The 21,858-nt window shown below is 43.9% G+C and overlaps 1 protein-coding gene across 3 annotated transcripts in view; it reads right to left on the minus strand.

Moving 5' to 3' along the window:
- Window positions 1–21,858, minus strand: part of CRHR2 (corticotropin releasing hormone receptor 2) — a 164,126-nt gene that overhangs the window by 57,195 nt on the left and 85,073 nt on the right. For 2 of the 3 annotated variants that reach the window (XM_064445137.1, XM_064445138.1), the window contains 2 exons: window positions 10,988–11,073; window positions 3,724–3,830 (listed from right to left, as the gene is read on the minus strand). In XM_064445137.1, the coding sequence (XP_064301207.1) occupies window positions 3,724–3,830; window positions 10,988–11,073 (193 nt within the window). Of the gene's footprint in view, window positions 1–3,723; window positions 3,831–10,987; window positions 11,074–21,858 lie in introns of those variants that run through there. The other variant, XM_064445139.1, reaches the window with a different exon arrangement.

The raw sequence follows: 21,858 nt of genomic DNA on the forward strand, positions 1-21,858 counted from the left end.
TTTTAATCTTTAGCCTGTCTTCCTTTCAGCGCCATCCTTCTTTATTGGATTCAAAACTCTGCAGGGACTCGGATGCTTCCCAGAACAAATACCTGTCTTCCCGTACTTCTTTTTCGGTTAGTACTGCACAAATAAAACATCTTCTGATTGAATCCAGTCAGGTCACTGCTGGCCGCTGGCAGCACACTGTTTAATAACAAGTCAGGATTTTTACAAAGGACTCTTATTCCACCTCAGACGCTGGCATAACAGCACACTACCATGGCAAAAGCCAGGACAAAGCAATTTGGGTTTCTGCATTATCAGCAACAGTAAAAGAAAAAATACAATTCAAAAGAACAAAAGAAGTGGTTTAATTCTTTTGCCTTTTTTTTTCTTCCCCTGCAGTTTGGTTGGTATTTCTGATAGCAGGATTCCTCCTGTGGAAAATTTCTGCTTTACTAGTGTGAGAATGTGATTATGTGGGAGGATGAGAGCTGTGTCAGCAGGAACTGCCTGTGTGCACCTGAGGGATGGATCAAACCTTCACTATTAATGAGAACACACAGGCTATGAGACTCACAGCAGTGCAGATACATTTAACAATGCCCAGTGAAGTGCCCGGAGCAAACCTCTCCAGGTCCTTCGTCGGAGATCAATGCAGCCCTACAGCACATTTGGTTAATGCCCAAATCCCTCATTTTTCCTTCTCGGCATATTTCTTTTTGTTTGTGTGCTTGTTTTCTTTTGCGTTGTAAAGACAGCGTGGTTCTTACGCTTTTAAGACCACCTACATTTAGATCTTGAGGAACCATCCTTAGATCTTTAGGAGCGATCTCAGTGGCTCATTGCCATGCGGTCAGCATGCCAACAAAAATCAAGGCCTCTCCCATAAGTTGGGCTTCACTTTCTATTATTTAGGTGCTAAATGAAATGTTTACTGCCTTATTTTTCATCGCACAGCCACGGAAGAAGGATCGGTTCATATGTGACGGAACTGGAGGAAAGGCTGGAACAGGTGTTCACAGTAAAAGGGAGTTTCTGGCTGAGACCTCCAACAAGAGTTGTATTGGGGTCTCTTGGCAACAGAAACACAGATGGCGGATGATTTCATTACTTGCTGCTACATTTGAGCTCAGAATATCTTTTGGTGTATGGTTCCTTACAGTTTAGGACAGTAGAACATTTCTACTGGCTTGGAGGGTGGGTTGTGAATGGAGGACAGAGGGTTGCGTAAGAAACTGAGGAAGACAGGAACTGGTGACAAGATGACATAAGATAAATTTGAAAGAACTGGGACAAGATCCAGTTCTTTCCCCTTCCCCCTTCAGCACAACTGAGGATTAAGCTTCTGATCAATGCAGCAGCTACCTGGGCTGAGGCAGCAACAGCAATGGCAAAGCTCATCTCCAAAAGCACAAAGCCATCTCACTAGCTGATCATCAGAGCCATACTCTTTGCCACGCCAACCAGATATTTAACTTGCTCTTAAAACCTCTAGTGTAAGAGATCCCACAGCCTCCCTAGCAGATGTGCTCGTCTCTCGCTTCAGATGGGACTGCCTTTGGGACTCCACCTGCACTGACAGAGCAAAGGAAAATCAAGGAGGTGATGGGTGAGAAGCATAAAAATATGGAGCAGTTGTAGAACTTCAGCCTTCACAGTCTCCTCTATCTTCACTCTCAGCAGGCACTCATGAGTGAGGTACATGGAAGGATGGCACAGATACTAATGAAATAGAAATACTAGAAATCTACACCAGGGGTTTCTACTTTGGGTCAAGATGTGGGGCTATCAGATCCAGCCTTCAGGGTCTTCTGTTGTTTTCTTAGCCTGGAATTATCTAAACTCCCTCATTTCACCCAGTTAGTAGATGCTTTCTTCCATCCAAACTAAAACAGAAAAAAAGCCTTAAATAATAGGACTCCATTATCAAAACCGATTTGCTCTTGGGCCACTTTAAAGAGGTAAGTGTGATGAAGATGTGCGTGATCTAGAATTTGTGTAGGGGAAACCTGCAATGCAACATGAATCTGGACTGCCTTCACTGGAGCATCTTTAGAACTTCTGAAACAGGTGTAACTCTGCGGACACTGGGGTAGCTCATGCTGGTTAACACTGGCTGGACACTAGACTTTTTTTTGCATGATACAGTGGGAATTTGAAAAGCTGGACTATATTAATTCATAGCATGTACAGGAAAGTACTTAACTGCTGCAGTCATTTTTAATGCTGAAGCTGACTGCAAAGCTTAAAACTTAAAGTCAAAGTTTAAATACCAGAAGAACAATTTAAAAGAGATCAGCCAGGCCACTCCTGTGTTAGAAGCTGGATACATTTATGCCATATTATCTAATTGTTTTTGCGCTATTTACTCAAGCATTTATAAAAGATTCAGCATTGAAGCAGGGAATATAGCTACAATGAATAATTTGCATTCTTTATTCAGTGTAAATTAATTCAGGTCTCCAAGCACTATGGGAATTAGCATTATGCGCACAGTAAAAAGCTTGAAATGGAAGTTTAAACTGATGCACCATAAATGTTCCCACTGAACATTTTAAGCTTTTTTTTTCTTCCCATTAGCATAGATGATTCTGTTTCTAGATGCTGCGGTAAAAGACAACTCCTGTTGTTAATAAGAAAGACCCTCTTGTTAGGAATGCTCAAGAGGAAGACTTAGCATAAGACTTCGTAGGGATGCTCCACTCTAGGAAAGCAGTAATTCTTTCAGTTAGGTCACTGTCAATCATCATTTTGTAATCCTGTGGGGGTCCTCCACCTTTTTCTCCTCTACTACTAGTATAAGATTTTTCTCAAGGATTATCATTGCATAGGACTTAGTGTAGTTGGTTCTAAATTCAGGCTGAACGCTCCTAGTCAAGACAGCACAAATAGTACAGACATACCAGTCAGGTGATCCAACAAATAATACAGAAATATCCAGCACGGCCACTCCTCTTATATATATTCCTGTGACTCAGGCTGTGTACATGCCATACTTGCGATGACTGATGCACATCTACCTACTACTTCCCGCTAAGTTTCCTTCCCTCCCGCCCTTCCTCTTTTCCCTGTAGCCCTAACTCTTCTCCACAGACTTTCTGTCACTGACATATCCATTTAACCTGACAAACTCCCTTCTGTACCACTGAACCGGGGAAGGGAAATGTTTCTATGTAGTTTCATTGATTTGCATTCATCATTTCAAGAGCACTGGTGGGGATAAAGATCCCCTAAAGATGTTTCTCATGTTATTGAAGAAAACTTTTGAGTTCTGTAATGGAAGAAAAATTGAAATTAACCCAAAGCAAAATGGAAAGATTTCATTCTATCTCCCTTGGTCTAGACCTGGGCATTAGCTGTCAGGGAATGCAAAACGCCTTAAGTTATCATGCACTGACTTATAAAAACTTGCCCCCCAAAACTTGCAAGTCAACACTTTCAAATCCCAGCTTCCCTTAATGAAGCACTCTGTGCTCACTGAACTTTTTGCTGCCATCAATAAATCATGTACAGTGCTCTTCCTGAATACAAATAGGCTTTAGGTCCTGCGCACAGAAGCCACCGTTACAGCTCATCCAATACATCAGTCAATGAAACCATGAACATGCTTGGGAGTGTAAAAGCCATGACCATTTTTCGAGACCATACACAATCTGGACAGTGTTATTAGAGGGCTTGAGTAACCCGGTAAGTGTCACACACCCAACCAAGTTAGAAGCATGCAAACAGATTACTCACCTCAAGCACAAGAAAAGCATAAAGGCAACTATTAGGGCCCCTACTGATATACAGTGCCCCAGGTAGTTTATGATGAGAGCAATCTTGTAATGGAGCGCATACTTCCTCTGGAGGTAAAGAGATAACATGATTAAATCAGCATGACTCTCTAAGCACTGACATTAAGGAACAGTTAATCAGCTTAGGAAACAGTAATTACTTTCTCGACTTTAAAATGATATAATAGCCCCAGGGCTGATGCCTATGTATAAGACAAACATGCTGCCCAGACACAGAAGTACAGGCTTAGTTTCATTTCAGTTTGGGATTCATCCATAGTTTCTTACAAATCTCAGCAAAAAAGTTAATTTTTTCCACCTTTTTTTCCTGCAGTTTCTTCAGGATGCCATCCAGAGGGACCCTGACAGGCTTGAGAGTTGGGCCCATGCACACCTCATGAAGTTCAACAAGGCCAGGTGCAAGGTCCTGCATATGGGTCGGAGCAACCCCAGTGCCAACACAGGCTGGGTGGAGGCGGACTGAGAGCAGCCCTGCCGAGAAAATCTTGGGGGTGTTGGTTGATGAGAAGCTCAACATGACCCAGCAATGTGCGCTTGCAGCCCAGAAAGCCAACCGTATCCTGGGCTACACCAAAAGAAGCATGGCCAGCAAGCTGAAGGAGGTGATTCTCCCCCTCTGCTCTGCTCTGGTGAGACCCCACCTGGAGTGCTGAGTCCAGCTCAGGGACCCCCAACATAAGAAGGACGTGGCCCTGTTGGAGCGAGTCCAGGGGAGGCCACAAAGATGATCTGAGGGCTGGAGCACCTCTCCTATGAAGACAGGCTGAGAGTTGGGGTTGTTCAGCCTGGAGAGGAGGGGGCTCTAGGGAGATCTCATAGCAGCCTTCCAGTACCTGAAGGGGGCCTACAAGAAAGCTGGAGAGGGACTTTTTATGAGGGTATGTAGTGATAGGAGAAGGGCTAATGGCTTTAAATTGAAAGAAGGTAGATTTAGATTCGATATAAGGAAGAAATTCTTCACTGTGGGGGTGGTGAGGCACTGGAACAGGTTGGCCAGAGAAGCTGTGGATGCCCCATCCCTGGAAGTGTTCAGGGCCAGGTTGGATGGGGCTTTGAGCAACCTGGTCTAGTGGAAGGTGTCCCTGCCCATGGCAGGGGGTTTGGAACTAGACGATCTTTAAGGTCCCTTCCAACACAAACCATTCCATGATTCTACTATTTCTTATTTTCATTATTACGTTATTTTAAAACTTTGTTATTTTAGGGTGACAAAGCTACCAAAAAGACATTTTCTCAGTTTCAAAAGTTATAAAATATTTTTTATTAGGAAACTAGATTGTCTTAGTGAGCCAGATTATACCACTTTTCTACTCACATGGTTGGGTACATACAAAAATGAATCAGTTGTCAGTAAGAATAAATAATAGCCCCTTTCCATACAGGCATGATTTTTCTCTGAGGTACATTCCTTGCAAGCTACGATCCTTATTTTTCAAACTGAGGCCAGAACCAATGCAAACAGAAAGAGCTGGAATCTGCTGGTGTCCTTTCAATTTGGAGAGCCTAACGAACCAGAGATCCTGTTGGTTTTAGCAGCGACCCAAGTTATGTGGTGAAACTTAATGTATTAGTGTTTGTTTCCTAGGATGCTGAGGGGATTATTGCTAGGTTCTTGCTCCTGTAAACAAAGAACTAAGTACAAAAGTTCTCCCGCCTAAATCAGTGAATTTAGTGATGTGACCAAAATTTGACGTTGAAGTAACTGGAACATTCTTTATTGGTGGGCTGCTGCTGGCTTCAGAGAAAAGAGAAGCATCTCCTCTCTTTGCCTGATGGATATAGGAAGAAGTAGAAAACCACTATTCAGATAAATACTGAAGCTGGTTAAAAATTGACAGAGGTTTGCTACTGAAAGAATAACCCCCCCTGAAATAAATATATTAATTTATTCATTTTGGCATGTGTTTCTTTTCAGGTTAAGTAGACCTTTCCCCACTTTGGGATGCCCTCCTTCAAAAGAATGAGACCTTTGAAAACTATTCACCTAAATTTCCTCCCTTGTGATAAAAATATAAAAGTAAAATCCTACAAATGGCATTGGCTTTCTAATTTTGGTTGCACTTCCTTTGCTTCATTTTTTCTAACACGGTCCCTTAATGTTTTATTCCAGTCAAAGGAATTTGTCAGTGAATGAATGTTCAGATGAAACTACAACCAGCAGCTGTAGTTAATCTGTTCCATTGTTCTGTGAAGATAGCATCTTCCAGCACTTTGCCAGAGAGCGAGCATGCCCTCTTGGAATCATTTTCATGATGAAATCTGCCTATATCTTCAGCACATGGAGTAATGTGCTGTTTCTGGACGGAAGTCAACCGTGTAAGGTATTTTTAAGTCTATTATAAAATCCCCTAAAATAAACTTCCCCGTGCAGAGGCCCATTTTCTGCATAGCCTTGAGGAGAAAAAGAAAAATCCACAAGATCTGAATTCCACACTGAGTTTTATTTACCCTTAAGTCACAGGGACACCTAAAGGGGAGGAAAACACACTTGGACTGATGTGCCTACCTGAAATGCAATGTTGTACTGTTCAGTTAGTGCCCTGGCAAACTCCCTTGCTTTTTCACTTTCCCACTTAATTCATAGAATCACAGAATATCTCAAGTTGGAGGGAACCCATAAGGCTCGAGCCCAACTCCCTGCTTCTTGCAGGACTACCTAAAACTAAACCATATGACTAAGAGCGTCATCCAGAATTGCTCATGTAGTGCTAGAAATCTTCTAGAGGATGACAATGTTTCTCCCAGGCCAAGGATCCTGCTCTATGAATCTGCCCTTTCAGCTCCCTCCTTTGGCTCCTAACCACTGTTTCAACTTCACTTAAGTTTTAAGAAGGTATGGTTCAAAACAGAAGAAAATAATTTAGAAAAACACCATAATAAGCTCCTCTTTGATGCACAGAGGCTGAAGGAAAAAACGGCACGACTTTTTTTTTTTCTCTTGCTGACACTAACAAGGTTTCCTAAAGGCAAATTCAAATACCGTCGAAAACAGAACTGCCTCGGTGCCTATGAAAAACTAAGCTGTCAGGGCGGCAAGATCACTTTCCACCAGCCTACATGCAATCTGTGTCTCTGGTAGAATTGGAGACAACACCTTCAGGGCTGAAGAACACGTGCCTAGAATCAGTCACGTGCTGGCCAAAGCTCAGCTCATGTAAAATACTTGCATAACTCTCTTCTGTCTCACCCTCTTGAAGACTGATACGTTTTAAATGGTAACGACCTTCTACGGTTACCCAGTATTCCTCTGCTTCCAGGAAGTTGTTTCACTCCACTAAAATGCTGATTTAAATTCTATTCAGGCTTAGGTGGAGGGTTGTTACATTAGAAAGGAGGTAGAAAAGCAGATGGTCTGGACACTGTGAGCCTTGCTCTCCAGACCACATCAGGTCACATCACTGCGGTCCTCTTCCATGCCATACCTTGTGCCTGACTATCATGTTACATCCAACAGCGCAGAGTTATCTTCCAGCCAGCTTCTACCAGGTAAACTGAGGAAGCACAGCTTTATGTCTTTACCTGCACCAGTGTCACAAATCTAAGGCACACTGGGCTCCCCACAGCCCGATTTCAGGCTAATGACGGAATCATTCTGCCTAGAGGACTTTTTCCCTTGCTTTAGCTCGGCCATGACTGCTAACCTGTCCAAACCAAACCAGCTAATGTTTTGAACTAATAACCACCCAATGGCAGCACTCTTAGCTCTTCAGAAGACAAGGATCTTTCTCCCTCTAACAGAACTTCCTGACAGGTCTTCCTGCGAGGCTCTGCACTCCGTTCCCAGTTCAGTCACTTTAGATTTCGTCCTGTTGCTAGGATGATCTCATCACCAGTACAGTTTAAAGACACCACAGCTTCTCTCCAAAGACTTTCAGAAGCAACTGGGAAATATCTTTGTCATCCAAGATGTCTCTGAGTTCGCTGCCTTCCTGTTCTGGGGCCAGCTGGAAGCTGGGTAGCTGTGACTGCGCCCCTAAGCAGGATACATTAACTTAAGCCCAGCATGGTGCTAACTCAGCTACGCAGCTTGAAGCCACCTCAAAACATTAGCAGAACCAAATTCATATCCAGCTGCCATAGGCCACATAGACAAGACCGAAGTTCCTAATTTATAGCTCTCTTTGGAGGCTGAGATATATTTTTTGCTGCCTGAGACTCTCATTTGTCTTCTAACAAGAGCATGAATTTGTGCCAGAGGCAGCAAAGGTCCCTTTGATATAGGAGCTTGTAGGCTGAGTAGAAGCTTTTAATTTGTCCCATATTATGCCACCAAACAGCCATCTGTACCTGATTCCTGTGCCTGGAGAAGGAGCTAAGTGATTGTTCAGAGGATGGGATTCAGTCTGACGTTAGGACACCTACATTTGGGTATCCACCCATCATCTGAACCAATATTTGAAGCAAGGGCTAGAAACAGCTAAGCACACACAGGCATCTGGTGCCCCATGAGATGCACTCGGGAGACTCTGTGGTTCCTAGTTGGTGCTGGTGACTCCAGTTGCTGCTGCTGAAGGGCACAGGTATGCCAGAAGGCCTCTGTCACAGCTGCCAGATGCACGGAGGCACACTGCAGCATTTTAAACCTCACCACGTAACTACATGCAGACGACTAGATCCCACCCAAAGTGGGAATCTAGGAGCAAAGCAGTCCCAGAGCAGTTTTATCAGCTACTGCCACAAGTCTTGACCACAAGTATAGCAACGACGTATTAAGATAATGCAGTGAATGTGTGTTACAGGAGCTTATGCCCCCGAAGACTGACCCACAGATGAAAAAACCCTAACATTTCCTTTGCTACATTACTAACACTCTGTCATAAAGCATGAAGTACTGGACAAAGCGTTGATCTCGAAAAGTTCTGTTCGCGCCCCATGTATCAATCACTGTATTTGAAGTCAAACCATGTAATTCTTTAGCAGTCTGGCTGTGAGCGGCCACGCTTGGAAGTAGCGTTTTCTGTATTAAAAATAAACATGAAACACAGGGCGTAGCTCCTGGCTGATGCTTAGCATTTGCTAGGATCAGTCAATAAATAACAATAGACCCACATGTGTGTTTACACCTCACCTTTAATCAAAATGGAGGATTATGGGAATCTGTGGGGATTTTTCTTTTTCTTTTCTTTCTTTTTTTTTTTTTTTTGAGATCGCAAAGCAACCCAAGCGCTCATCTGTAACACTGAGCATTATGTAGAGATTTCAAAAATATGCATACATATTAATATTCGCAAAGCTTGTCGCAAAGCTTTAAAGACCTAATAAATGAGTTTTTAGGCTTTTGCAAACAAGGGTGGGGGAACTTCTGCATTTTCATCTGTTTAAGAAACATGCTATTTAAGAAGTTTTAAGCTATCACCATAGCTGCAAAGTTTTTAGAAGCAAAAACAGAATGAAGGAAATAACCCTGTCCTCTAGTCACAACGCTTCTCCAGCCTCTTCAAATAAAACTCCTCTGTATTTGCTCGTGCAGAGACAGTAACTGTTCAAGCCGTGCAGACAAACACATAAAGAGTGTCACTGAAATACAGCAGCATTTTCCTGAGCTGGTACAGCAGACTGCTCAGGTTTCCCACACCAGCTAAACCACATCAAAGATTTAGAGTCTTTGCCCATCTCTGTTGCCCGTTCTCTAGATCAGCCCCGGCTGCTCCACACACCCCATCTTGCTCGTTTTTAAGAGGGTGGTTTCACAGAGGTGCAAGTCCATTTCAGGCAGAGATGGCCTGCTACCAGGGTCTGCTGTCCTCCTCAGCCCCAGCCATGCTTTCATTCCCCTTGCTTGTGCTGGTCCCAGCACTCCTGCAATAATGCAATAAGATGGTTTAGGGAACTGATTCATCTGAAAAATGACCCAGCAAAAAGTTAGTTTTTCTTTTTCTTTTTCTTTTTCATTTTCATTTTCATTTTGAAATGAAATTCAGCGGTCCCAACTTCGATCAGCTTAAATTGCCATGGGAGCCTCTCCACTATGCTAGACCACCTCGAACGTGTATCAGTCCCTCTGGGGGGCAGTCAGGTACTGGTACATTTTTGCTTACTTTCTAGAGGCCTTTAGCATGTGGAGATGTGGGGGGGTGGGCTACCACCAAATTACCTAGCCGATGGGTAAGAGTAGGCACTCCTCAGCAGCTGGTGTGTAGTTATCTGTCTTCTGATTCACTCGTCAAAGCCCACATTCAGCAGCAACATGGATCTTACAGGACGGGTGCTGGGCCAGAGCCAAAGCACATCATGACTGGTCTGGGTACAGCACTGGTCCAAAGAGTCCCGGAGTACTGAACCCACATTAGCGCTGCAAGCAGCCCTCAGCAGGTGCAACCTTGCCTTCCTCCTCCATGACTGCAACTGGCACGGCACAACTCCAGTGACAGGGTGAGCGGAATGAACCTCAAACAGGCCTGAGCTGCTGGGGTCCACCCTGGTTCTTAGAGGGGAAAGTCATTCCTAGCAGAGACACAGCACGAAGCTTGTGTGTGCTTGTGTCCCACCATAGCACTCAGAACAGGAGGAAGAGAAAGAGCATGGCACAAAAGGCTTGGAGGTTTAAACTATGTGGGGATGAATATCTATGATGCCTCCAAGAAAAGCTGAGACATTTGACAAGAAAAGGACTTTGCATAATTGCTCGCAGCCTTTCTGGAGGAGCGCAACCCTATATGCTGATTTAATTCTGTAAACTTCTTATATAATGCAAGACTGGCTCAATCTTTTAAAGACAGCTGGGACCTGGGTCTGCTTTTTATGTATTTTTCTGCTGCTGCCCCTGTACATATTTGCTGAAGGAAAAAATGACATTGAGATTCGGAAAGGCCAGTTGTTGATGAAATTCAGAACTGATAGGTACAGGGTGGAATCAGCTGGTGAAAGCTTATTTTTCAGTACCAAAGAAGCTTTCGAACTTCCTGTTGTTATTACTAACATTTACTGTAGCAGCTGTAGACTCTGAACAAAGCTGGGAAGGATCTGCATAAACATACATCATCAGGGACGGAGTGTAATAAAGCATCCTTTATTGAAAACCATGTGAGTAGGGGATATTGAGAGAAGATAAATGATTTGCCTGAATTCACAGAAAGGATTTGTTGCAGAGGCAGAAATGGAATCCATCTCAGAAGTCCAAAATTAGTATGTTAACCTTAAGCTTAGCTTTGCATTCATGTATGCTGAGAAATGTCATTGAGAAGAATGAAGGGAAAAATACAGACCTTGTCATCCAGAATAGGCTCGCACTGAGAGTAGTTTATCTTGGAAGCCCATGTCCCATTGCCCAGGCATTCTCTGTAGGCATTTCCTGGTACGGACCAAAATAAAAGAGAGATGAACACTCTGTGCTGGACTTAAACAGCCTAGCAATTTCACAGATTTAAGAAAAGGTTACAGAACAGGTTATTCACAAGGCAAATCAACTTATCCCACCCCTGTGAGGACTAGAACAGCCTGCTGAGGAGGCAAGAGGAGAAATAAAGGACATAAACACATCTAGAGACAACAACTATTTAAAGATACTCATTGATAATGTTTTCTTACAGCATATGGGTTCAGAAGACAGCGAAGGTACGAGAAGAGCATTGCAAGAGAAAGCTTAATGCTAGTATAGTCTTCTAAAAAGCAGTTGAATGATATATTCAGAAATGGGCAGAAAAGCTTAGGTCTTTAGTGCTCCATCTAGAACGGTATGTGTATGGTAAACTTATTGCTCTACTCCCCTCCCACGTATCCCACTGCAAACTAGAAGCAACATTCCTGGAGATACTGATTTTCTAGAGTTTTCCTATGCAACATTATTGGTAAAACTGCTGCAAAGAACCTGAAAAAGGAGTACGACAACCACATCTCCCAACCCTGGGGCAGGCAGGCTGGGGAGGCCACACAGGAATGTCTCTGAACAGATTTCAGAAACGCACATGCATAGGTTAGGATGTGCTCATCCATCCTCCGCAGAAATGAAACCACTTCTGATCTTCCAAGGTGCCAGTTCTCCCAGAATGTGAGTAAAAATCACTAATTACTTTACTGAAGCAGAGGGACTTCATGTCCAATTACAATGTCATGCTGAGATGCTCTGGGAACTGCGGGTAGTAATAGTGGGGGTGAGGAGGGGCCTTCAATTTCTGGCAAACACTCCTTTTCATGACAAGGACAGAAAGCCAGGCAGTTGTGCTGTACAAACTACTTTCCTCCACCCATCAAAAGCAAATCTAACCCCAAGCAATAGGTTTTTTTCCATGCTTATTTTGAACTATGTCTTAGAGACAAGAAAATTAAAATAAAACAGGAAATTCAGAAAGGTCCCCAAAGGACACATATAAACAACTTTCTAATGAACTCTTCATGATGTTCGTGCTGCCCTTTACCCAATTTCTTCTTGGGCCTTTGCCATGGTCATTCAGTGCTAGTTCAGCACCGAGCCATCAGGAAAATAAGATGTCAAATAAAAGCATCAGACTGAATGTTTCTAAAAGTGCTGTTGACAACAGCCATTGAAAAAGGTAGACAGACTTTTGAAAAGGTGCTTTCTCCTACAGAGAAGGAAATTTCATGCTGAAAGCAACACGGAACAGTTCACCTAGATACTCCAGATTACACCATACCCATACAGATCACTGAATTTCATATGCTATTGTCTGTTTGTACTTTTTCACTGTTTCTTCTTAGAGTGACAAGGCCAAATAAAATCAAACAAAATGACTGGTAACATTTGTGTCAACTACAGAAACTTGTGCTAAAGGTTAAGGACCTCAGTTTCCATTTCTGTCCTAGTTTACAGAAAATTCCCATGCTTCCTTCTCTTTCTTACTGGAGAATCAAGTATACACTGCCATTTTCCATGCAATTCTTTTTGTGCACTTTTTCCCTGAAGTCTAAATGGGTGAATAGACTTCTTTCCCCACTGCTCTGTTTATTATTATTCAACATCCCAAGCTAAATATGTCTCAGGGTATCTTTTATCCCCTTCCTCTGAGACCAGGTCCGAGTGGGGTTCAGGTGGTCGGATACAAGTTACATCCCTGAAAGCCCTTGTATTTGGCCCCTCCTTTTGGCCAGTGCTGAAGCTCTCTGTGCAGAATGGATGCTGATTTTGAGCCTCTGTAGCAAACATCTGACTCCTCAGACACTGCGCGGGAAGTTCGGGTGCTCAGCTGGATATCAAATCCCACTTTCAGGATGGCACTCATAAGAAATCCTTGTTTTATTAATTCTGACTCTTCCTTCCCCTCACCATATCCTTCCAGCTTGGGTGTGGAGACCACAAACACAATAAACACTATGAGACGCTTTGAATGTCCAACTGGGCCTACATAAGCACCTGAGAAGAAAAGGCGTATTTGAATCAAGGAGTTATTTATCTATGCGAAAGGAAAACTGTTCTTTTTCTGACTTCCCTCTAGATGAGAAGTTGACAGAAACAAACCAGCTTGAAGATGGGTGAGAGAGATTGATGCCAAAACCAGGGAAAGAAGACCCCTGTGACCCCAAGGGTCCCTTCAAAGGTTTGTCTTAGTTGAAAAAGAAAGCAAGTATTAGGGGTGCTTCCCCCATCCACACTAACTTCTTCCTCTGCCCTTCTCATTGTTATTTTAATTTTACAGGTACAGAAACAGAAGCAAGATGTGTGTACATGACTTCCTGAAAATGAGCTGGCGGGACTGTGGCAGAGCTGTGAACCATCACAAACCAGGTATTCTACCTTACCAGGCCACGATGCCTCTGACTCCTGCACTACATCTTCCGTGCTCATTAAAACCTTCTTTTCAGAAGGATAAATGTGCGTCTCATGTTTCTTGTCCAAAAGAATTATTAGAGAACAGAACATGATCAGCAAAGTAAGATCGAATGTAACAAATGCCATCCATTTCCACTCCATTTCCACGTGTAACCGCTCCACTTAGAATATGAGGAGCCATGAAATGTAACTCTGAGCTCTCTTTCAGTGCAAATGCAGGAATCCTATACACCACCTACATCAAAGCAGTTCTTTGAGAAACAGTCGTCTGGGTTTATGAGCTGTCACACCAGACTCTCATATGGTGAGTATCTAAACAAGAGGAGGATAAAATCAAACTCTGAATTTCTCTAGTCCAGAAGATCTTCCAGTATCAGCCACTTCTCAGAAACAAAAGCCACAAGTAGATCTGACTTCTGGGAATGTCTCGTTCCAAACTCTAGTAGTCATAAGTAATTTATACCCCAAAGCAAAGGTCCTCCTTCTTTCTTCCAAATGCCTTACAGCATTAGTTCTAATAACCACATGGAAACAAGTTTCCAATCATACTGAATGTATTTTCATGTATCCATTTTAATAACATAATACATGTCTATTCCCAGTGCTTTAAAGGAGAAATATCTGATTTAGTGAGTGAGGTAATATTAGAGAGTAAGAGCCTCACTGCAGGCATCTGGAAGAAGCAGCTCTTGTTCATGCAAAGATTAATTCCATGGTATATAGCAAGTGAGCCTAGCATTTCTTGAGGACATTGGCGTAATCACATATGCACTGGACAGAGGCTCACTGCATTCACAGCCAGCCACATCTGGCATGTGCTGAAATTCCTGTGTGTGCCTGTATATCTTGGCACAGAAGACCCTGGATAAAATAATGGCAACTTCAAATAATCATCTTTTTCTTTTTCATAGCAGCAAACAGCTACTTCATAGCATTCCTACTTACTGTTAAAAGCATCACAGGGTAGATGAAGAAATAACAGATACTGGACTCAACGACAGGCTGAGTCACTGGGACGTGTGGCGCTGTAGCAGCGATCAAAGCAGCAGAGAGATGCCAAAACAATGACAGATACATTGGTCCTACGAAAGACAGCAACGGAAGATAGGTGTTCCCCAGCTTCAGGGTATGTGGAGGAAGAGAAGAGGGAAACCTACAGTCAGTGATCTTACCAAGAGACTTCTACAACCTCTTGGTGACTGAACATGCTGAAGAATATTCCTTCTCACCTGGTTTTCCACTGAGAACTGGGATTACTGTGCTTTCTGCTAGAAGCATTCTTGCCCCTTGCTTTAAAGCACTGTGTACAGAAAGCAACTGGATTTAGTTAAGTTTTTCTTAACAATTGTAATGAAAAATAAGGAGTAAATGGAAATCATGATGGAGAACTCCACTGTAGAAACAAACAATTAACACCCAGGAAGAAAAGAACAGTTACATGATCTTTCTAAGGCAACAACAGCTAATGAGAGCTATTAGCACTATTTCTTTTTTTCCTAGCTAAAAAAACACAATTGTGCTAATTTTCATCTCCTTAGACAAATGACACACTGAAGAACTCAGTATACTTCCTCTTCTTATAGTTTCTCTTTCCTTACTGACTTTATTCTCAAGAACAGAAATGCAAAGTAAAGTGACTTTTGGTAGTTATTACTTGTGGTTGCTTGTGTTCTGTGTGTGCCTGCACTCATATAGTGCAACTGGACAAGCAGATTTATCCTTTATGCAAATGACTAAGAAGCAGTAGGTGACTCATGATGACACAGGCCACACACAGCCATTATACACATAGCTTTTGACACACCATCCAACATTAATTTCTGTGCTTCAGCCTATGGCCTCTTTGACTCTGAAGATGTTGATTTCCTTTTGTTGTAGATTATTAGCAACATCTGTGGCACTTGATTGCTTCTGCTTAACCATCAGGGCAGGGGACAGGCAAGGAGGTAAAAGGGAACCCCCTGAATAGAAAAAAATACCCAGTAGTGCTCAGACTGTCACTCAGATCGCTAACTTCCAGAGAATGTACTTCATCCCCTCGAGGCCAGCCAGTGTAACACATTCATTTTAATATTTCCTCTAAGGGCCACTTCAGTCATGCTGATCATAGTCATATTCTATCAATAAAGCCGATGACAGCAATGGCAGTATTCCCAGAGTCAAACGCAGCAATTAGACAGCGTACTGCGATACCTCCTACTGCTGCTCCGGCTCTGTAGTGGTGGCTGCTGTTTCACAGTTCAGTGCCAGACCCTGATGCTACACACCAGCCAACATTTCAGCTCCGTACACAATATAGACACACATACACAAAGACAGTAGAAGTACCAATACTTGCAGTTCTCATGGGCTCTAAGGTGATGGAAAAGGGGTCTTAATTTCTGAAAAAATTTGTATCTCATCATAAAAAGGTAGGTAAGAGGTCTGAGCATGTAACAAAGCATTGGTAGGAATAGAACTGGGAAACCCTATTCCTTACAGCCAGCTACCTATAGCATGAACAGCAAATCTTCGAAGTACAAAGCTATTGTAAAAGCAATGCTTGCCGGAAAGACCTGGGGAACAACACTGTTCCAACCCGCTTCACAAAGTCTTAGTTATCAATGTATCACTGTTCACTCTTAGCTTAAACAGTCCTTAAGAGCCCCTTCAGTGAGCAGGGAACTTCTATCACTGCAGATTTCACAGGGTCTTCAGAAATGACCTCCTGTTGGTAAGCGCTCAGGAATGAGCAGTGCGGTAAGGACACGGCCAGTAGCAGTACAGTGACAATTCTCCCTCACTCCAGCATTTGGGAAAGGCATGTCCAACTCAGTCTATTTTTTATGGTTCTTCTGTGAATAAAGTCAGGAAAACAATCAAATAACTACAGGGGTGTCTCACTCATGTATGTTTGTATATACATACCCACATACCCACACATACTACCATACAGAACTTGATCTTAGTGGAGTATAATGGTCTAAGAGCAAGCGAGAAATTCCAAGGTGGAGACCAAAAGCTCCTTGAATGGAGAAGAAAAATACAGTGTTGTATTTATCCACAATCTGAGCATAATAATCACTACTCCATCTAGTTTTGGGGCAAACAAGATTTTTAAGAAACCCCAGCATATCTGTTGTTTAAATAAAGCAAAGCTGATCAACCCAGATTTGAGCAAGGTATCCCCATACACCAATAATAACAGATAATGATTTTGATCTTACATGGATGGACATGAGAGAAGCCTGCAGACTTCATTCGTTCATTTTCAAGGGTCCTCACGCTCAGGACAGCTGGTGTTTGATAGGGGGAGGGACAACCAAACTCTGTTTACAGCTTTGCCCATAACCCTCTTCAGCATCCCTGCCACGCAGTGCCGGTGTCACAAGACTAGTTCTGGGAAAACTTGCACGGGATATGAGCAGTTTTTCACCAATAAGCTCAGGGACCTTTATCCCAGACAGAAGTGTGATTTTTAGCCATCTAAACTCATGCAAAATTAATTACTCCCCAACTTGTTGTATTTTATTAACACCACCACTAGAGACTCACCTAAAAGACCTCAGTGTTGTGTTTAACCAGCAAATGGAGCAGCAACAGTCAATATTTGTCATCCCAACTGTGATTTTTCTGCTACTTAGAAACCACTGAATTTGGACGACTGCGGTAAGTCTCAGTGTTCAGTGTAACTGACTGCTTCAAAACTGCAATCACTTACATGAAGATTATATGTAAAATACTGATAACCAATAACACCAGCCAACAAAAGTGCACAGAGTAGCTGCAAAAGCTGTACCAATAGGTGATCGAAAATTGGCTGAGTGGCCATGCCCAGAGGGTGGTGACCGGTGGCACAAAGTCTAGTTGGAGGCCAGTGACTAGCGGTGTGCCCCAGGGATCAGTGCAGGGTCCAGTCCTGTTTAACATCTTCATTAAGGATTTGGGTAATGGGGAAGAGTATACCCTCAGCAAGTCTGCAGATGTAAATATCAGGCTTGCCCACAGCACGCTGTGGGATGACATGGTAAGGTTAGAGGGACAGGGTGCTAGAAAGGGCCCTCACTCTGCTGCTGAGACGTGCTGGCTACACTGCAGCACACATGAAGTCTTACAAAGATGAGCCAGGGGCTCCTGAGGTAACAGAAGCCAACAGAAGAACAACAGTGAAAAATAACTCCAAGGAATTAAGGGGCGCTCCTCTAAGAAAGTGGCCCAGCTGACGGCCCAGCTGAAGCCTCTATGCCAACGCGCGCAGCACGGGCAACAAACAGGAGGAGCTGGAAGCCACTGTGCTGCTAGACAGCTACGACCTGGATGCTACTACTGAAATTGGTGGGACAAATCCCGTGACTGGAGTGCAGCTGTTGATGGCTACAGGCTGTGCAGAAGGGACAGGCGAGGAAGGAGGGGTAGAGGCTTTGCCATCTGCATCAAGAAATGGATAGAGTGTGAAGAGCTGTCCCTGAACAATAGCCATGAGCGGGTTGAAAGCTTATGGGTAAGAACCAGAGCCCGAGGAAACAAAGGGAACCTTGTGGCTGGTGTCTACTACAGGCCGCCCCATCAAGGGGAGCCTATTGATGAAGCAATACTCCTGGAATGCATTGAGGATAACTTCACAAGCCAGGTAACAGACACCCCTACCAGAGGGGATGTGCTACTGGACCCTGAATGCAAGCGAGCGAACCGGTGATGTCAAGATTGGAGGCAGCCTGGGCTGCAGTGATCACACACTGGTGGAGTTCACACAAGAGCTCTTGATCCTCTGGAGTAAGAATCAGGAAAGGAAGGCAAGACACCGGCATGGCTCACTTGAGACCTGCTGGTCAAACCAAAGGCAAGAAGGAAATGCACAGGCAGTGGAAGCAGGGACAGGTATCCTGGGAAGAGTACAGGGAAGTGCCCGGTTGTGTAGGGATGGGGTCAGGAAGGCCAAGGTGCAGCTGCAGCTGAACTTGTCAGGGGATGCAAAGAATAATAAGAGGGGCTTCTACAGGTATGTCAGCCAGAAAGGGAGGTCAAAGAAAGCGTAGCCCCCTGATGAGCAAGACTAGCAAACTGCTAGCAATAGATGATGAGGAGGCTGAGGTTCTCAGCATGGATGTCGTCTATCTGGACTTCTGTAAGGCCTTTGACAAGGTCCCCCACAGCATCCTTCTCTCTAAATTGGAGAGATATGGATTTGATGGGTGACTGTTCAGTGGATGAGGATCTGGTTGCAGAGTCCCATCCAGAGGGTAGTTAGTGGTCAAGGGCTCGATGTCCAGATGGAGATCAGTGACAAGTGGTGTCCCTCAGGGGTCCATACTGGAACTGGTGCTGTTTAATATCTTCATAAATGACATAGATAATGGGATCGAGTGCACCCTCAGCAAGTTTGCAGACGATGCCAAGCTGAGTGGAGAAGCTGACACATCAGAAGGACAGGGTGCCATCCAGAGAGACCTGGACAAGCTCAAGAAGTGAGTCTGTGAGAACCTCATGTGGTTCAAGAAGGCCAAGTGGCAAGGTCCTGCACCTGGGTCGGGGCAACCCCCACTATCAATACAGGGTGGGGATGAAGGGATTGAGAGCAGCCCAGTGGAGAAGGACTTGGGGTACCAGTGGATGAAAGGCTGGACACGAGCCAGCAATTTGAGCTCATGGCCCAGAACGCCAGCTGTATCCTGGGCTCCAGCAAAAGCAGTGTGGCCAGCAGGGTTAGGGAGATGATTCTGCCCCTCTGCTCTCTTCTGGTGAGACCCCACCTGGAGTACTGCGTCCAGCTCTGCAGCCCTCAGCAACAGGACCAGATGGAACCGGCACAAACTGAAACACAGGAGGTTTCCTCTGAAGAGCAGGAAACACATTTTTACTGTGAGGGTGACTGAACACTGGTGCAGGTTGCCCAGGGAGGTTGTGATTCTCCCTCCTTGGAGACAGTCAAAAGCCATCTGGCCACAGTCCTGAGCAACACACTCCATGTGGCCCTGTTTGACCAGATGACCTCCAGAGGTCCCTTTCAACCTCAACCATCCTGTGATTCTCTACTTAACAGGACAATATTATGTTCCAGACCAACTTTAAAATGTAGCTTAGGTTCAATATTTTACATCAGTTTGAGGGGTAAAACCTTCACCCGAATTTCATTTCCAACAGCAGATGATGCTGCATTTATGAATGGAATATACAAAGATGAGTATCTGGTGAGTGGCATTTTTTTAATTTTTTTTTTTTTATTGACCTTGATGAAGAACATAAAGCCTTTTAGGGAGCAGTAATTCATTCTCTATAGATTGGCCTGGTGGCAGGCTTGTATTTAGTCAGTAAAAGTCCATTAAAAGCATGAAACAAACAAGAGACAGGAGCACAAAGTAAAGGTAAGTGGATGTAATTCTCAGCAGGAAGTCAACCACATCCTCCCAGTCATTAGCGGGTGAAAGAGAAATCCAGATACTTCATGCAAGCACTAGGGTAATGGATCTTGTCCTTGACAACTGGAACTAAGCTGGTTTTGAAAAACATTTTAGTCATCTTGCTGTGTTTCATGTGGATGACTGTCTGACAAAGTTTACATTTCCAGTCATCATTAAAATGGAAATGTGCCTTCTCCAACTGTTTATGCCTTTCGTCCTGGATCCCATGCCCACAGACCAGGTCTATAAGCAAGAGACAAGTTCATCTGCTACTGGAGTGAAGGCAAAATAGGAAAATGAATAAATAAATAAAACACAGTCTGTTAAGTTCTTAGCTGTGCAGAGCTAAGGGTATCTGACTGCTCTGACAGCTTACTGATCCATGTTAGCTGTCAGCCACACTGAAATGAAGGGTCCATCGGCCAGAAAACCAGAACCCCCACTGAACAAACTCCCTAGAAAGTCCGAAGTTTTGCAAAGCGGAGTTAGCAGTGGCTATGGCAATCTCAGAGAATCACAGATCCAGAGAGAAAAAGAGCACAGCGGGTCATGTTGTCCATCTCCCTACCAACAGGATTTGTTCCGTACAGATTTAAAAGCCTAAGCCCCAAGAATTTCCAGTAATTGCTTTGTAAAACTATTTCAGACAGTCTGTTAAATCTCTCAAGTGGAAATATTTTTTGCTGATATCCAAATAACATTTTTTTCCCTCCTTTTTAAGACAATGATTAAACTCTTTTGCCTCTTTATTGCTCTCTGGCCAAGTTGAATAACTTGCCTTCCTTTTCAGGGTAGGTTAGACCTACTTACCACAGGCAGAGTTCAACCTTGTCATTTTAGAATACCAACTTGCAACTAGCCTGGTGCAGCACATCTTACCAGTCCCTTCCTACACTGGCTTCAGGGCACAGCCAAGCAGGCTGTACAGGGACCAGCCAATAGTGCCCCCAGCTGGAGGTATTTATACTAAGTTTGGCAATGGAAAACAAGCACAACTAAGTGAGGTTCTTCCTTAGGTATGCAACATTAAAAGAGGTTCTGTGAAATGCTGGCCTTTAAAATCAGAAGAGACAGTGGAGAAAACCTGTCTTGTCTCAGTGCCAGGCTTAAAGCTGGATGACATTTTCTGAGCTGAATAAATGATTTTTGAAATACACAGAATCACAGACTGGTGGGGGCTGGAAGGGCCCTCTGGAGCTCACCCCGTCCCACCCCTGCTGGAGCAGGCACCCCCAGAGCAGGGGCACAGGGCCGCGTCCAGGCGGGGGGTGAATGTCTCCAGGGAAGGGACCCCACAGCCTCTCTGGGCAGCCTGTGCCCCTGCCCTGGCACCCGCACAGGGAAGGGGTTTGTCCTCATGTTCAGGTGGAACTTCCCGTGTTCCAGCTTGTGCCCGTGGCCCCTTGGCCTGGCGTTGGGCACCACTGAAAAGAGTCCAGTCCCATCCCCCTGACAGAGTTTTGGAGCAACTAGGATCACTTGTTAAGTCTGGTAAATTGGACCCAGGTTTTCCCTCCCAAAAAGAAAAATCTTAGAAAACTTCAAAGAACACAGGAGTTAAACAAAACAAACCAAAACATTCAGCATTGAACATTGTAGCCCGTAAGTTACTCACAACATGGAGTACTTTTATTCTGGTCATTCCACTGCTGGACTTCAAGAGGAACTTGAACCTGGTTCTGTGGACTCTTTCCTTTTAGAGTGTCCTAATCACTGGGATATTGCAAGATTCTCCTAGTGTCTCCTCCAAATAATTTTTATTCATTTAATGTTCAAAATAAGATATTTTGCTTGGTATTAAGCAAATTTTTTTCTCTTGGGCACTTATCTGCCATGATCCACAGTAAACCCAACAGGAACTGCATGAAATAAATTTCTTAGACTGGCTACTCAGATGTCATAGAAGTCAGATCAAATGGGACAGAAAAAACCTGTGTTGCATAAGGGATATGCCACTTCATATGTATACTATTCT

This window comes from Phalacrocorax carbo, chromosome 2, assembly GCF_963921805.1.
Source record: "Phalacrocorax carbo chromosome 2, bPhaCar2.1, whole genome shotgun sequence".
NCBI lineage: Eukaryota > Metazoa > Chordata > Aves > Suliformes > Phalacrocoracidae > Phalacrocorax > Phalacrocorax carbo.